This window comes from Drosophila busckii, chromosome 3R (genome assembly GCF_011750605.1).
Source record: "Drosophila busckii strain San Diego stock center, stock number 13000-0081.31 chromosome 3R, ASM1175060v1, whole genome shotgun sequence".
In the NCBI taxonomy this organism is placed as follows: domain Eukaryota; kingdom Metazoa; phylum Arthropoda; class Insecta; order Diptera; family Drosophilidae; genus Drosophila; species Drosophila busckii.
The window spans coordinates 21,741,523-21,757,832 of NC_046607.1; the positions used below are offsets into that span (position 1 = coordinate 21,741,523).

Here is a 16,310-nt window from a genome sequence, read left to right on the forward strand (position 1 = left end):
TTTAGCGTTGACGTTGGCAGCTAAATACTCTATCTGACTATTGTTGAGACATAAATCTTCAACGAGTTCAAAGCTCAGCCTGCACTAAGTTTCATTGTTTGTTGCTGCACAACCACGACATACCCCTAAGCATTAGCAAATGTGCAAGTGTATAAATAGTTGTGTATGTCACCAAGCCGGACTTGTACAACTCTGATTGTTATATAAACTGCAGGCTTATTTATGAGCTCGCAAGAGTGCTGGCTAGTGATAAAGTCCCATTACTACAATGAGCAGTGATAAGAAACTTTGAAGGCGAGCCCAATTTTATGCATATCGTTTAGAACAATGAGAGTAGCTCCAGTCGCAAGCCGCAGTTTAATTCCAGACGGCGCAGTAATTAGACCTAATATTACATTATATATATTGTAGAGCTAGAGCTATGTACACACTCTTACAACCTGAAAGATTGGGTGAAAATCCGCCCGTGTATAGATTACTCAAAGTGTTTATATTCTTTGCCATATTCATGCTAATTATGTGTTATAATACGCCAGATTTATTCAAGTCCAAAATAGTTACAGTACAAATTAATAATGCGCATCCCAGAGCTTACAAAAGTATTAACAAATTATTAAAGCAAAGTGCAACCAGCGTAGCAATTTGGGAACGCACAACTCCACAGCGTAATTATGAAAGTTGATATTGAACTCTACTTGCACTAAAAGTATCTTTAACTAAATATTGTAGCTGCTGCCAAAGTGTTGCCGCATTATTATGTATTTTCCTCACAATGTCGCATGCCGGCGGTTAATCCTTATACAAAGGATGTGCTCAAGATTTATAAGAAGAAGTCTTACACAAGCTGCGATAAGAGCAAAAGCTTCATAGCTGTCGTCTATGATAGGAGCACGCAAAACTACAGCCTCCATATCAGTGAGAGAAACCTAAAGTGTTGCTACAAGCAAATTAAACGCACTGGGAGCGGCAATAAAGCGGATGAGGAATATAAGTAAGCAAAAGATACTACACTGAAAAATATATTCAATGATCTGCGACAATTTCAAAAAACTACATTTAAGCTCAGTCAGCAGTACAATTTTTGAACGTTAGTCTGCTTAAAATAAAATGGCAGCCTAGCCACGAGTCTTTATAACCCACTCGTCCGATCAGTTCCAAGTCTTCTTCGAGTTGTCTATAACCCACTTTTCTGCTCAGTTTTAAATCCTTTTTAGGTAGTATATAAATCATTATATAAAAGTGCATTAACATATTGATCACTTACACTTTAATTCACAGACTGCTGCCTTGTAAGGAGTTTCCACAGGACTTTGTAGTCCCACGACAAGTGGATGCTATACTAACCGAATGTCGTCGCTCCAAATCCAGAGCCATTGTACAACGAGATGCTTTTAGTTTTGTGCAAGCCAACAGAGTTGTAAATAAAACTGTGCCCAAGCCAAGCAAACGCAGACCCAATGTGCTGCTCTGGGGCATGGACTCCATATCCCGCATGAACTTTGAACGCACCATGCCCATAATGCACAAGTATCTAAAGGATAAGCAGTGGTTTGAGCTGCAGGGCTACAATAAGGTAAGAAAGCATTGGCAAGTTAGTTACAAAAATAATTTATATGCTTTGCTAGATGGCAGACAATACGTTTCCCAATTTAATGGCGCTGCTGACTGGTTTCAATTACTCACGCTCGGAGGATGTTTGCAATCCTTACAAAGTGGGCGCGCTAGATAGCTGTCCGCTGTTATGGAAGGATTATAAGCGTCAAGGTTATATGACTGCCTATGCCGAAGACTGGGGACGCTTCTCTACGTTTAACTACAAGAAGCGTGGATTTCTGAAGCCACCTACGGACTTTTATGCGCATCCGCATGTACTGGCCATAGAGCATGAGCTAAAAATAGTTATAGACACGGGCATACCTTACTGCGTTGGACGCAGACATTATGCCGAATATATTTACGATATGGCGCTGCAGTTTACTGAAGTCTATAAGAATCATTCCACGTTTGGCATGTTCTGGGCAAATTCATTTAGCCACAATAATTTTGCGCTGCCTTCGTCTATGGATAGCAAGATACTGGAGTATATGCAGAAGCTGAATCAAACGGGCACCTTTGACAGCAGCATTGTTATATTCTTTAGTGATCATGGCATGCGCTTTGGACCCTTGCGCAGATTAGAAAGTGGCTTTCTGGAAGAGCGCATGCCCATCATGTACATATGGCTGCCGCTTTGGTTTAGAGCAGAGTATCCAGAATTTGTGCGTGCCCTGAAATTAAATAGAAATCGCTTAACTTCACCTTATGACATACATGCCACATTAAGACACATTTTAGATTTGGAGCAGCCGCTGGCGCAGTTACCTAGACCCGAGGGCTGTCCTGCTTGTCATAGCGTCTTTTATGAAATAACCAAAGAGCGTGATTGTCCCATGGCTGGCATTGATGGCCACTGGTGCACTTGTCTGCACTTTGAGCGGCTGCCAAACGACGACAGCACCTCAAAGATAATTGCAGGACAGCTTGTAGCAGCTATAAATGACTATATAGTGCAACGTAATCTAACAGATATTTGCCACACACTAAATCTAACAAATATTGAGCTAGTGCAGCGCACTAAAAAATTCGGCACACAAAAGTCTGAGGTTTATCTTATACGCTACGAAACGGCGCCGTTTAATTCAATATTTGAAGCTTCGACTGACTGGAGTCCCACAAGTCGAAAGATCTCTATAAATGTGCCAGACATAAGTCGCTTAGATCCATATAGCCAGCTCTCCATGTGTGTTGAGGGTAATGTAGATAAAAAGTTTTGCATTTGCAATGATGTCGAAGAAGTTTCGGCGGGTACGCTGCTATAAGAAATTATATAGATTTAAGATTTTTTATTTTTATATGCCAATTAAATATAGTAATATATTTTATAGACTAAGCTTAGTTAAATTAGTGCACATTAAAATTACAAATATGATAGTCTATAAATAAAGTAAACATACTTAAAATTTCTTTACATAGCGTTAGTTGTATATAAAACAAATTAAATATCAATGCATGTTAATTGCAGATTCCAAATCCAGCACAGCCACTGAGCAAGTTCTACCTGAACTAATTGCAATTTCAATGCCTAACCCAATATGAAAAGTATTGGCCAAGTGTACAAAAGATGCTGTAGGCATCTGCATCTGCGAAACTCCACAAAATAAAAGATTGCCATTAGCTGGTTGTCCAGTCTGTCAGCAATAACTGTAACCCCTATCTTATATCTCGTAGGTACGATCTTATCATAGCTATTGCTTCCGAAAACAATTAAATCGCTTTTGTTGACAATGCCATAACATTTGTTGTTGCTTTTCGTTATTGACAGCTGAAGACCGCAATAATTTGTTGATAAGCTACAACAATTAGGCGTTTTAAACATAAGTAATTATGATAAGTAATCTACATTCATTTCAAGTTTATTTTCTAGTGTGTTTTCATTTCAAGATTGTCCTAATGTTTAATTTAATTGATTTGTTTAAAGCATTTTCAACAGTTCAAGTTCATTTTAATTCAAAATTTTCCAGTTTATAATGCTACGCTTAGATCATTAAATTACTTGATTAAAAGTGGGACGTTGTCTGCGCCCACTTCTAGCTTTATTTCTGTTTAACAAACAGCTTATTTATTCAGCATTGTAATTGTTTATTAAATGCACTGCGCTCAGCTTTTAACATATGTCTAATTCTTTTCTATACTTTCATTTAATATTGTAATTGATACTTTCTGCAAACTCGTTCAGCCCAAATGCAATTTGTGATGGCAACAACAATTACGAGGCAATCAAAACATATTAAAATTTGAGGCTCAACTTGTATTCCCATTGAAAAATGGGCGCAGCATATGAGTTGATGAAAGGGGAGTTAAATGCTTTGTGGTTACACACACACATACATATATATGTATATACGAAAGCAATTGAGATTTAGTTGCCCAGATATAGCGCATTCAAATCGTTTGGAGTATCTCTTTGCTTCAGCAAACAAACAAGAGCTCTCCTCGGTGTGTGTCAACTTCAATTACTTGCGCCTGGGCTAATCACAGGCTGATAAGGGTAGTTTACCTGATAGGCTGTGGCTCTGGCTCGGGCAACGCCTATTAAGCGCCTCGCTGAGTTTCATCTGTAAGCCAAAATGGCCGGCAGGCTGTCTGAGCTCGGCACATCCTTAAATAGGCTGAGGCTGCGCAGAGCTCGCAACAGTTGCCATTTGAACTCAAACGTGCAAGGATCTAACAATATGAGTGACTTTAGCATCGACTATATACTCAATCGTGCCGGGAATAAATACGTGGGCACCAATGCATCCGTCGGGATTTTACAACGCTTACGTCTCAATCTGGCGTTTCATCCTTATGCTCCGCCTACTGCCAAGCAGTCTTCGCCGCCGGCGCCGTCTTTGGCTGAGGATCATCAGCTGCCCTTGTATGACTGGCTGCAATATACGCGCTATCATCCGCCCAAGCTGCCGCGTGCTTTGCGCCAAGGACCTGCTAAGCGCACGCCAGGACGACTGCCACGCATTCCTTTTACTCCCGCACAGCTGCAGGCGCTTGAAAGAGCCTACAAGGACTCCAACTATTTGAGCGCTGAGGATGCAAATAAACTAGCCGAATCCTTGGAGTTGACCAACACCCGAGTTAAGATTTGGTTTCAAAATCGACGCGCGCGCGAGCGAAGAGAGAAGCGTGAAAAGGACGAAAGCTGTGACTCAACCTTCTCATCAAATGCATCCAGCCCAGAGCCGGAGGAAATGTTGGTTATTGTTTAAAATACAATTTGTTGTATTTCACTTTGGTCGTTACTGTGTAACTTGTGATTTGCGCCTGAACTATAGATTTATGTTTATTTTAGTTTTATTTTAAATGTACATATACTATTACTTAGCATAAGAAACCAAGACAATATTTAGCATAAATAAAACCATTTATTAAAATATTATTAAAAGAAATCTATATTTGTTTTATTTCAAACAAAGTAACTTTGGAACTACTTAGCAGATCTCTCTGTAGGATTTTGTAGATATGAGTTTACTAGCATCAATGTAAATTTTAAAAATTATGAACAGAAGCATTTTATTTTTAGTATTTGTTAAGCTTCTTTTCAACAAATATAGCAAATGCTTTCACGTTTATATATCAATAATCAAAGCTTTGTTTGTTTCATGATGGGATTTAAATTATAACCTTATTCAAAAAGTTTAGAGATTGCACGATTATTTTAAAAAGTAATATGCACTTTTTATGTTTGGTTGTTGTTAAAATTTGTTTCTTAATGCAAAAATTGTTTGGAGATTCACATTTTGTCCCAGAAAAATTATTTATTGCTAATTTTTCAAGCAAGCTTCCTTTGGGCAAAATGCATGAATGAATTATGCCCTGATTCTAAATGCAATTATATTACGCAAATAAAAATGTTTGTTCCCATAACAAGTTGAGTAATTTGAGCTCACAGGTATTAGTTTCATAGGAAGAATCGCTGGTTTAATTCTCCTGCCGCAAACAAGATCAAACAACTGTCTCAATCATATGCAAACACTATGGCATAAATATGGGAAGCAAAGGAGCATCAATGAAAATGTGGAAATTCGCGTGCCGGAAAAAAAAACAGCAGCAACCTATGTTGGGAAAACAAAAAAAGGTGGAAGACCTAAGCCGATTTGGTAACTGTTGCTGTTTTTATGGTCAAGTATAATTTGTTTTTCCGCTGCCTTTTGTATGCAAACAACGAAAATATCAAATTACAAAAGCAGCCGACGGGATGGAGGCAAGAGCGGCGTTTGGAAAATTCAGGAGTCCGGATACTTTTTGCAAATGCAAAAGATGATTATAATTTTAACATTGCGGCATTGGAACTGACAAATGAGTTTACGCAAATCCTTGCAATGGTCGCAATACCTAATCTGAGGCTAATCCGATCATATAAGTGTTTGCGAATGGGCCAAGGTTATACCAAAATATATCTAGAATGAACTTGTTATTTACCTAACCACCCATGTTTCTGAAACGGAAGTAAATGCAAGGACATTCATTAGTACTCTAATATAACAAATATGTAGTATGTTAGTTAAACTTTTGAGATTCTATGTTGAAGAAAAAATCTTAGTACCACTTAAGCTACTCATTAGTTGCAGATAATTCGTGTAAATTTGTCAAATCGGCTTATGATTTGCATTCAATGGACGAATGTTTATGTTACTAATCTAGTCCTGTTTGACAAACAATGCGGCAATATTTATTCTAATGGCGTAGAATAACACAGCCATGCGCCGCTTTCTTTCCTAAATGTCCTTTTTCAGACCCATTTTCCAAAATTGTTAAAGTCCGCACATTACTTATGTGGGTCAGATCGGGCGCGCTCGGCTAGACCTCAAGGATTAACCTAATTCCTATTCTTGCCTGGACTAAGGTGGCGTCAGTCTGACTGGCCTTTTTTGCAAATGCAGACATGCTCAGGCTTTTTTGCTTATATCTTTTTACATTGCATATTCGCAAATTAAAACTATCTTCATGTTTTTCTGCAATTAAACATAACTTCAAAGGCATAAATTGAAAAAGTTATTATTGCGCCAAGCTATTTGCTAACACAGGTTCGAAGCTTGGCTAAAGCAGTAGTAATGTGCTTATCTCGCTCACGCTAGCATGAAATTCTGCAACACTGCCTATATCGATACATCGATTTATTTTTAGCTATGCGATTTGACAACTCTGTTTTCTTTCTTTTCGATAGATCCGCATAAAAGTGACAAGGTACGCAAAATTATTTTGCTAAAATAATGAAATTTTAAATGCTTTTTGCTATAAAAATGTGATATATAGTTAGTGTGAGACATTAACAATGTCATACGCATCAAATGCAATATATAACACGGCTAAAACTTGTGAAATGCAATGCCCGAGTTCTACACGTGTTTTTTCCAATACGACAGGCGTACGGCTGTGAATGACAATTTTTACATTGTGTTGTTAAATTTTCAGAGCACATCAATATGCAGCTTTTCGTACGTGGCTTGGAAACAATTGAGGCTTTGGAGGTGTCCCAGGATGCCACCATCGCTGGCGTCAAGGTAAGCGTACCACAACAAAACTTCCCCCTAACCTCATTTTATTAATGACTCGCCCGCCCAGAACCAACTGGCTCAGCTGCATGGCTTCGACACTGAGGAGTTCAGCCTGAACTGCGAGGGTGCAACGCTGACCAATGAGACGCCCGTGACCGCACTGAGCTCTTTCGAGCTTGACATCACCATTCCCATGATTGGTGGTAAAGTGCACGGTTCTTTGGCGCGTGCCGGTAAGGTCAAGGGCCAGACCCCCAAGGTTGAGAAGCAGGAGAAGAAGAAGAAGAAGACCGGCCGTGCAAAGCGCAGGATTCAGTACAACCGCCGCTTTGTCAACATTGTGCAAGGCTTTGGTCGCCGTCGTGGCCCCAACGCCAACTCGGCGTAAGATGGAGAATAAACACAGTTGATGAACAGAAGTCGCGATCTTTTTAATTCAAAATGATGTTCATATAGTAATTTCCAACCATTAAACAACTTATTTTACAAATTTCAAGTTGTAATAACGACGCCTTCCGTGTGTTCTCAATTGGCAAAGACGATGCGCTTGCTCTCTTTCTTTACAACAACAAAACTGTGGTACCAGAACTCAATGCAGGCCACGCAAACGGCCACTACAATGCCCAGGATTAACACCATAAAACAGCCCTGCATATCATCCATGTTGACCTTGTGATTTTGTATCTGCCGCTGCACATTTTTGCCATTACATTTGTCCATCGAGGGCAGATTGGTCTTGTGCCAGCGATCAATGAAGCCCATGCGAAACATGCGTCCTATGTGTAGATTAATCAAATGCAAGTAGGCGCTGCGCATGGGCACAATCAAGGCAATCTGCTCATCCACAAAGTCTTCCTTGCCCAGCGCAAATCTGCATTCCTTATCCAGCTCAAAGTGCTGCTGCACAATCAACTGCAAATTAATGCGCCAATCAATGTTGATGCGCTGGCCATGCTTAACCGCGGCTACATTCTCGCTCTGCGTGCTGTTGTATATCAAAGCTTGCTCCATGAAACGCTTGAAATCATTGCGGCTGGTGGTTTCAGTATATTTCTCAAAGAAGGTGCCATTGCGCAAGCCGTACTGTGTGACTTCCTTGTGGCTAAACAGTTGGCTAAGATAGTCAATGCCTGGTTGGAACTTGGGAAATGTAAGAAAAGCGACCAGATTACCGCAGTAGGTGGTCACCAGCACTATGACAACTATCCACCAGAAGCCCACAACCAATCTGCCGCTGTCCGCGCGTGGCAGATACATGCCACCTGCAATAAAGTAAGCATTACTATAGGTAACTGTGCTGCAGGCCGAACCCACCTTGCTGCAGCAGCGCGCCATAGATGTACCAAAAGCAGCCTTTAATGGTGCAGAGTCCACGTATTTGCAGCTCTTGCAAAGGCACCAAGCGATTTACAACATAAAGCATTGGCGCAGTTAGAGTTATAATGCCAAAGAGACAGCCCCAGGTTTCTAGAGTAAATGGCGCCGTAAACAGGTAAATGCGACTAACCTCATCCGGTTGGCGCAGGATGAATGTGTACTTCTGTACGCTTATGGGCTGCGTATAGTTGAAAGGCTTCTTGTGCGGCTCATCCACAGTGGCAGCTACGGCGGCCATAAAAAATTTGCTATTTTGCACTAGCTCAACTATGCGATAGGGTATGCGGTAGGTCAATGACCCGACTAACTCATCCTATTATAAATAACAATTACTTACTAACTGTTTGCGCTTTGAGCTGCAACTTACGCTCTCATTTAAGTTTTGGTTGTTGTAATTCTCGAACTCTGGACTCGTAACATCATGCAGATTGTAGGAAAAGTTCAAAGCGCGACTGAGTTCCTTTAATATTTCCATAACAATGCCCTTGTGCTCTGTTATTTCGCCACGACTGTTTTTGGTTATAATTTGCCAAGGCGGATTCTGCGAGCAATTTGAACCAATATATATAATGCTTATATTGCTGATTCAAAGACTCACATGCGCGGTGGCAATATCCATGGTAATATTACGAAAATGATGCTCTATATGCGGAAAGGTAAGCTCATGGCAATTGAAACCCAGCAAAGGACTCCAGTAACCGATATTAACAAACTCAAAGTTGCGATTGTTTGAATCGCGCACAGGATCTATTGTAGTATGTAAAACTAAAAGCGTTTAAATAATTAACAAGTTTTTAAATTACCTTTGCGAAACATTTCATTCTCTTGACTCTTGCCCCAGGTAATGGCCGTTTCAATGCGCCAGCGTGAGCAGCTGGCGCATTTGCTGTTTGTTTTGAGGTAATCCTATAAAGCAGCAAGCTCACATAAGCCGTACTATTTATTAAGTATACGCACCTTTATATACTGCAGTATCTCATCTTGTTTCTCCTGCTTGGTAAAGCGTATAGATTCCCATTCTTCATCAGAAATTTCGCCATAAATGGACAGCTCTTCAGTTATCATGCGTGATAGCGATGTTACCAGCGCCATGGAAATCTCAGCTATGGTGCAGTTAAGCGTATCCGCACAATGTGGTATTGTTTCATTTAAGGCAAATGCTATGTTTGCGCCTTCATCGAGGTTCATTGTTACCGCATTGGCATCAAAATCACGACGCACTTCTTCCAGCACAAAGAATATCCATTGATTGTTTACATGAAACATGCTCATAGTCTCTGCTATTTCAATAATATCTTCATGAAACTTGGAAACGACTAAAAACTGCTGACGCTTTAGTTCATGTTTGGTAGGAGCAAATTGAGCTAAAGCATCGCGCAGAGCTTTGCGCTTTTGTTGGCCACGCTGCTTTTCATCAATCGCGTAGAGAATCAGCGAGATTGGTGGTATGTGATTCGTAGTGCTCTCATGTACGATGGACTTGATGAGCATGGGATTATTTTCAACTGCAAGAGCATTTAGTAGATACAGTTATACAATGTTACAAATACTTACGTATGGACTGATCTACGAAAGCTACAACAGACTTCCAGTTTAATATGCCTTGCACCTTAGCATCAAGCAGAAGCTGAGGAAACTCATCGCCTTGGGATACCATGGGAATCTACAAAAAATATTTATAGCTTGAAATTTAGCTTAGACTTAGCTGTGCCTAGCTTACCATTAAAGCCCTGTTTAGTGGCAAGCGTGGGCAATCCGCATCGGTTATAGCTATGAGCAGCACAGAAGTTTCCTGTGTGCTCTTATAAAAGTTCCAGGTGCTTTCACAGTCGGTAACAGTTATGGCCGCCAAGAAGTCTAAAGAGTGAACATTAAGCAGCTGCAACGAAACTTTACTATACTTAAGTTCTTACCCTTTTTTAAACGCACTGGATTCCAGTTAAAGTAGCGCACATTAATGCCGCCGTTTTTTAAATTCTCGCGTACAATATCGCTCAAGATCTTTTCAAAATGCGCCATTATATTCTGCCCATGCATGGCCATATATTCATGATCCACAACCACAGCTTGTAAATTGTAAATTATAATATTTATACATATATATGTATTAATTATTGCTCACCCAGTGAAGCATTTGCGCTTAGAAACGATGAAAAGTCATTGGCACTAACAGCAGCTAGCATATGACCAAGAACTAAACAAAGCCCAAGCTTTAACATCATGTTGCCGGCGTCGTTAAAAGCAAACTGAAAAGTGAAAGCTACTAAAACAGCAGTTTACCTTTTTAGATTCTTATTTGGAGTACAAAACATAAACCCAATTAAATGCGAGGCAATTGAGCTGCGCGCATTGTGAGCACATGAAATATTCAAGGAGTCAGGAGCCTCACCCTGATTGACAGTTTGCGGTTAGGCGTTGACAGCCGACGTCAAAATAACGTGCAGGTGTTTCGATTTATAGAAAAGACCCTTAAAAATTATTGTGTTTGCGGTGTTAACTTCGTTTATTTAATTATATTTATGAAATTGTTCATCAAAATTGCGTGTAAGTTAATTACATTTTACAATCTTATATATCTAAATAGATAAAGGGGTTTGCGAACAGTAAAATGGTTCTGGGGGGCTCTAAAGCTAGAAATTATTACAAATCACTGGGAGCTATTTGCTTAAATACTATGAGCATTAGTTCCAAGGTTTATCTATAAAAATTTTAAACTGTTTATGTAAATTGTTGTTATTGTTTATAATCCCTTCTATTGTATATATATGTAACTATAATTTAGCTAAGTAATGCTTAAGACTAAAGTACAATTCCCAAAATGCTGTCAAGTATATAACTATATAAATGCATACGATTTCGATTGTTAGAAGTACAGAGTGTACTATATATAATATGAAACTGTATTAAGCATAATACCTGTGCATTATATATCAATAAGTATATATAGATTACATATTAGTTAAATAGCTTTCTTGAAATTTACTGTCTGTCTGTCTAATGCTAAATATGACTTCATATAATACTGTGCATTATTTGCTATTGGTGTTACCTTGTCTATTACAACAGATTTGATTGTTTCCCTATTATTTGCCAAAAATGTGGTATGCTCCGTTTTGCAGTAAAGTCTGCTTTTAATTCATCTTTTTGATTCAATGGTCTCTTGACCGCTATTAGACCCATTCATCCTGGGTTTACAATTTTCCTCATTCATTGAGTATTGCACTCAGACGCTCCTCCACAGCGACTTTGCGTGATTTCCACACAAACTCGCACACAGCTATAACACAGGCCACGCCCATGCCGCCCATGAGCACCACAAACACGCCACCCACATTGGCCAGGCCCAGCTCATTGGCAGCTGAAGATGATTTTGAGGTTTCCACACGACACTTGCCGCCGCCGCGTTTCTCCTTCCACCATTTGGTTTTCAGTATGTGCAGCTTACCTTCCTCCTAAAGCAAGAAAATGGTTTAAATTGACAGCATGAGAATTTAAATTAAAGATATACCTGCAGCTTTAATATGACGCTGTTGATGGCAGTGCGATAAGGTGAATCTAAAAATATTAATTTAAGTTAAGCATACATTACTGATATTATAGCAGTTTACTTGGAGGCGTGGCTATCCCATAGCTCTTTGTATCCAGCATGCCGCCCACTTGGGTAAGCTCACAGTTGCGCTCCGTAACATATTCAATCGAAGTGGATTCCATGAGAAAAGCATAAGAGCCTGAAAAGCATAAAAGTGCGTCTAGGTTAACTGCTAAATGGAGTGGACTGCTTACCTTTGCCCTTGGCTACGCGATCGACACCCTCGCCATTGCTTGCTGTAAATACAGAAGGACGCGCTGATTCCATAAAGGACCACATGCGCTGATATGTTGAGATTTTAGAGTCCTGCAAATGAACAAAGGTATTAATAATATTGCTAAGCACTTTAGTTAGCTAACGCACTCTGAAGAAAGCTGCAGTGCTGCCACCTTTAAGTGCGCCATATTTAATTCTAGTTTGCTTGGCCAAATCCTCAGCACTCTCAATGGGTGAGTCCATGCGTTCGACAGTTAGAAATGCAGCCAAGTTGGCAGTATAAGATGAGATCATAATTAAAGTAAAGAACCACCAAATGCCAGCGACCATGCGCGTGGAGAGTGCTCTGAAATTTATGTATGTTTAGTATATTAAGTTCCAACTAAAGTAAAACATAGTTACTTGGGTAAAAAGTCGCAGCCTTGTTGCATAAGCGAACCAATGGCAAACCACATGCAGTTGAGCAAAGTAAACTGACTTTCAACCTTTTCGCCATGTGCATCCGTATAAGCTGGCCATTCATAAGGCGTAAATCTATAAATAGACTATCAATATAAATTGTTTTTACAATTTGAGCATAACAAACTTGGCTAAGATGAACAGCAGCACGGATACACCAAGATAAGCAGTAGCCATATAAATCCAAACGTCCAGCGAAAGCGGCGACAGAAAAGAGAACAAGTTGGGCGGCTGCTTTATGGGCTTGCGATACAGTATGGATACGCCCAGATTCATAAAGGGCGTAGTAAAGTCCACAGCCTGTTCACGCTCAAAGGTGATAGTTAGATCAGCTATGGCCAGATCAGCGCGTTGCTCCAGCAGCTCACGTATCATGCCATTCCATTCACTAAGCAGTTTAAAATATACAATTAAATTTTAATAATAATTAAGTAATTTAATTTCGTTACCCTGTCATTTTGTTAAGACTGCCATAGCTGCCATCAGGCACAAGCTGAATTTTATAATTGAAGCCCAAAGATTTGGAAATTTCGTGTATAAGATCAACGGCATAGCCTTCAAACTGATCATTGCCGGTTAGCGGCATAGCTGACTCCTTGCGCATGCAGTAGGGATTGCTCTGAGAAGTAAAATAAACAACATTAGCTGCCTTAATCCTCTATTATGAATACTCACCAATATAGTTGTCACAACTAAAGTTTTATTTTTCAAATTGGCTTCAATTTCCTGCTGCTTTTGACTGAAAGTGCGCGTAAAGTTAATGCCCTCGGGCAGCGTAGAGTTCCAGGTGCCAATTTTGCGTATGCCCGCTGGTGTTAGCTCCACAATGTCCAGCATAAAGTCAGTGCGAAAGCCTTGATGATCAAACTTGATGACATTGGTTAGACCTTTCATTTCAACAATCTTCATATAGTTAATCAAACTGAAGCCATGCTGCCAAGTGCTTTGACCATCACAGCTGATGGGATGTATGTCAATCTGTTGTGATGTATCCAAGTCATGCAGCGCCTTGGCAAACAAATGCACTGCATCATACATAAGCGCAGTCTCCGAGCGTATAGTGGTTAGATTAGCAGAACGCAGCAGTCCCTTCTCATCAATGCTCCACTGACGCACTACATCCGACACCACTTTATCATTAATCAAACGAAAGCCTGTTATATTGGTGCCGCCATAGCGAAACTCATCCAGATTAACCGTATGTAGATCAAGTGAAGTAACCAAGTAGCTATGATAGTCGCTCATCATGCCGATCTGCTGAGCCTGCTTAAGCACCTCATGTATGCGCTCCGTGGAACAGTCCAGCACAATGTGCGCCTCCGCCGAGTTCTTAATCTGCTTGAGCAGCGGCCTGTTGACAAGCATAAGGAATAATGTACAAGTGTCTGTGCTAGTAATGCAAACTTACCTGTAATCCCCGCCATCGCTAAGCTGACGCACTGTTATGGGAAACGGTGTCATGCCATGAGCCTTGAGCAGCTCTTGCAGCCGCACTATGCCATCGTTGTTCTCATAGATAATGGTGAACGTCTTCCAGCCCCAGTGGCGCACAATATCCACATAAGCCTAAATTTAAATAGACAAAAGTCAACAGTCGCACAGTAACAGACAAACAAAGGCGCACTTACCTTGGAAAGCGTATTAGGATGCGGATAAAGATTCACCAGGCAGCTCTCGCGTCGCAGTCGGTAGTCCCAGCGATTCTCCAAGTGGGGTATCTAAATAAAAGTTTAGGTACAGTTTCGACATTTGTGCTAAAGCGATTGCCCAATTTATTTACCTCCATATTGTCGCATATGCTCTGCACATGGCTCGCAGTGTGGGAGGATTGTGGTCCAAATATGGCGGCCACACCAATGTTGAGCAAGCCGCAGACTGTAAATAAAACACAAGCACAGTATTAATAGCAGCTAACAAAATTGCAAAACTTTTAGTGCATAAATTGTAAAATGTGCTGGCAAACTTTGTGAATTGATTTTCATGCAATGTGCTCCCAATCCTTGCTAGCTTATCTCTAGCCCTATGACTATGCTGCGAAACGAGTCCAAGTAGCGTTAACAGACTGAAGTATGCTTGCCACACATGCAGCAGTTGCAATGTTGCAACTGCACTTTGCAACAAACATAATTTGATTTCGCCTTTTTGGCTTCTCGCATTCATTCCCTCATCGAATTACTACTGTGTGGCACGTGTGGCAACTTTCAGCCGCAGCCTGCATTTATCTACCTTTTGTACTATTTGGGTGGGTGGTGTGTAAACCACACACAGTGGCAATCGCATTCCCTAGGCTTACGTTAAAATTGCACTCTCTTGTATCTGTGTGTGTGTGTGGGTGTCCGTGTGCGTCCTTTTGCAGCTTGTTAGTTTCGTGCTTAAACGTATTTTACTTTGGCTTTCCATAATGTGGCACGAGTCCCAAAAGTCTTACGACTTTTCTGTCTCATTTATCACAATCTTGGACATTCGAGTTCGTTTTACGATGCTGCCGAGTTTCAAATTAAAGCTTGCACATAAAAGAAGCCACTGCTCTCAACAAAATAATATAAAAACGCATCTAAGCATTTTTAAGCATTAAATATTTAGACGTTACTTTTATGTTTTCTTCATATATGCATTGCAGATTTCTCACAACAGATTTGAACAGCAACAAAATGTATAATGAAGGCGATAAATAAGCTGAATAAATCATAACGGTATTATGCTGAATAAAAAATGCGACAGGTGTAATGTCAACTGTAAGTACTTACCCCTTTTGCCGGCATGGAAACTGTCAAAAGGCGAAATGCGTTCAATTTGCGCCATTAACTTGGAGCGTGGCAAAATGGAGCGGTCGGTATTGATGCGTTCAACAGCTTGGCGGAATGCCAGCTCCTGATTGTCGTCCGATGGATGAAAGAGACCACCTGCAATGACAAATCAAATTATTGTTACTTACAGGTAAATAAGTATTTGTTTTTGTAATAAGCTCGGATGCTGGCGCACGCAGCAAAACAAACAAACCACACACACACACTGACAATGTGCTTCATCATATTGACATGTATTCGTATACACACACAGACACTAGCAAACAAACTTTTTATATTTATGTTGATGAGCGCAAAAATCGATACAAGATGAAACACAAGAAAAGCTGCTGAGCATGTCTTCAAGTAAATTTTCCTTTAATATGCCTTAAAATTCATTTAACAGAAATTCTCAACTGTTTTCAAAACTCACCAATTTTTATTATGTCGGGTAACGCCTGTGTAAACGCTACTTGCAGCATCAGAAGCAACAGTAGCTGCAGCCTATTGTACTGTCTTTTATGCATTTTGTTTGTGTTTGTTTAGCACACCAATTAATTTATTTGTATTTAATTTCCAAGCGTTCACTGATAACACAGCACAGCATCTACTATTGTTTGTTTTTAAACGCACATTTTACAAACAATCTTTTCCGCTTTCCCTTTATGTACCGCAATGTGGGCTGCTCGAGATGAAACTGAGCATGGACCACTGATTTTTCGCTCTTTTAAATGCAAAGGGTGGCTGGGTGGTTGGTTGGTTGGTTGATTTTCGAAAAGCCGGGTCCAGCTT

The 16,310-nt window shown here is 40.2% G+C and overlaps 5 protein-coding genes across 6 annotated transcripts; 3 read left to right on the plus strand and 2 right to left on the minus strand.

Annotated features, from left to right (window-relative positions):
- The first annotated feature begins 539 nt into the window (after positions 1 to 539).
- LOC108601445 lies at positions 540 to 2,886 on the plus strand. Its single transcript, XM_017989342.2, has 4 exons — positions 540 to 665; positions 730 to 991; positions 1,279 to 1,573; positions 1,626 to 2,886. The coding sequence occupies exons 2-4, from the start codon at positions 780 to 782 to the stop codon at positions 2,856 to 2,858; spliced, it is 1,740 nt and encodes a 579-aa protein (XP_017844831.2). The 5' UTR covers positions 540 to 665; positions 730 to 779; the 3' UTR covers positions 2,859 to 2,886.
- Positions 2,887 to 4,271: 1,385 nt separating this feature from the next.
- Positions 4,272 to 4,802, plus strand: LOC108601446 (homeobox protein EMX1). The gene has a single exon (XM_017989344.1). It carries the CDS (start codon positions 4,272 to 4,274, stop codon positions 4,800 to 4,802), a length of 531 nt encoding a protein of 176 aa, XP_017844833.1.
- Positions 4,803 to 6,695: 1,893 nt separating this feature from the next.
- Positions 6,696 to 7,510, plus strand: LOC108602275. The gene is made up of 3 exons (XM_017990332.2): positions 6,696 to 6,780; positions 7,009 to 7,097; positions 7,159 to 7,510. The coding sequence occupies exons 2-3, from the start codon at positions 7,020 to 7,022 to the stop codon at positions 7,477 to 7,479; spliced, it is 399 nt and encodes a 132-aa protein (XP_017845821.1). The 5' UTR covers positions 6,696 to 6,780; positions 7,009 to 7,019; the 3' UTR covers positions 7,480 to 7,510.
- Positions 7,511 to 7,616: 106 nt separating this feature from the next.
- LOC108601447 (ionotropic receptor 93a) lies at positions 7,617 to 10,651 on the minus strand. Its single transcript, XM_017989345.1, has 10 exons — positions 10,591 to 10,651; positions 10,382 to 10,534; positions 10,189 to 10,325; positions 10,023 to 10,131; positions 9,426 to 9,973; positions 9,272 to 9,374; positions 9,067 to 9,215; positions 8,836 to 9,009; positions 8,406 to 8,781; positions 7,617 to 8,353 (listed from the first exon to the last, which is right to left on the minus strand). Exons 1-10 carry the CDS (start codon positions 10,649 to 10,651, stop codon positions 7,617 to 7,619), a joined length of 2,547 nt encoding a protein of 848 aa, XP_017844834.1.
- Positions 10,652 to 11,440: 789 nt separating this feature from the next.
- On the minus strand, positions 11,441 to 16,201 carry LOC108601654 (glutamate receptor ionotropic, kainate 2). Of its 2 annotated transcripts, XM_017989554.1 has the most exons (14): positions 15,952 to 16,201; positions 15,480 to 15,635; positions 14,513 to 14,607; positions 14,361 to 14,450; positions 14,141 to 14,298; positions 13,408 to 14,083; positions 13,182 to 13,351; positions 12,860 to 13,120; positions 12,676 to 12,807; positions 12,421 to 12,619; positions 12,252 to 12,363; positions 12,077 to 12,196; positions 11,977 to 12,023; positions 11,441 to 11,920 (listed from the first exon to the last, which is right to left on the minus strand). In XM_017989554.1, the coding sequence occupies exons 1-14, from the start codon at positions 16,043 to 16,045 to the stop codon at positions 11,672 to 11,674; spliced, it is 2,559 nt and encodes an 852-aa protein (XP_017845043.1). In that variant the 5' UTR covers positions 16,046 to 16,201; the 3' UTR covers positions 11,441 to 11,671. The 2 variants fall into 2 exon arrangements, with proteins under 2 accessions (XP_017845043.1, XP_033149898.1); XM_033294007.1 differs by lacking the exons at positions 15,480 to 15,635; positions 15,952 to 16,201 and adding an exon at positions 14,796 to 14,805.
- Positions 16,202 to 16,310: the final 109 nt, after the last annotated feature.

Coding starts and splice junctions, on each gene's coding strand:
- LOC108601445 (XM_017989342.2), top strand. CDS start 780: ATGCCGGCGGTTAATCCTTATACAAAGGATGTGCTCAAGATTTATAAG. Junction 992..1,278: donor AAAGCGGATGAGGAATATAA/GTAAGCAAAAGA, acceptor TTTAATTCACAG/ACTGCTGCCTTGTAAGGAGT. Junction 1,574..1,625: donor AGCTGCAGGGCTACAATAAG/GTAAGAAAGCAT, acceptor ATGCTTTGCTAG/ATGGCAGACAATACGTTTCC.
- LOC108601446 (XM_017989344.1), top strand. CDS start 4,272: ATGAGTGACTTTAGCATCGACTATATACTCAATCGTGCCGGGAATAAA.
- LOC108602275 (XM_017990332.2), top strand. CDS start 7,020: ATGCAGCTTTTCGTACGTGGCTTGGAAACAATTGAGGCTTTGGAGGTG. Junction 7,098..7,158: donor CCACCATCGCTGGCGTCAAG/GTAAGCGTACCA, acceptor TCGCCCGCCCAG/AACCAACTGGCTCAGCTGCA.
- LOC108601447 (XM_017989345.1), bottom strand. CDS start 10,651: ATGCTAGCTGCTGTTAGTGCCAATGACTTTTCATCGTTTCTAAGCGCA. Junction 9,974..10,022: donor TTTCGTAGATCAGTCCATAC/GTAAGTATTTGT, acceptor ATGCTCTTGCAG/TTGAAAATAATCCCATGCTC. Junction 9,216..9,271: donor GAATGAAATGTTTCGCAAAG/GTAATTTAAAAA, acceptor ATACTACAATAG/ATCCTGTGCGCGATTCAAAC.
- LOC108601654 (XM_017989554.1), bottom strand. CDS start 16,045: ATGCATAAAAGACAGTACAATAGGCTGCAGCTACTGTTGCTTCTGATG. Junction 14,299..14,360: donor ATCCTAATACGCTTTCCAAG/GTAAGTGCGCCT, acceptor ATTTAAATTTAG/GCTTATGTGGATATTGTGCG. Junction 11,921..11,976: donor GCGTCATATTAAAGCTGCAG/GTATATCTTTAA, acceptor TTCTTGCTTTAG/GAGGAAGGTAAGCTGCACAT.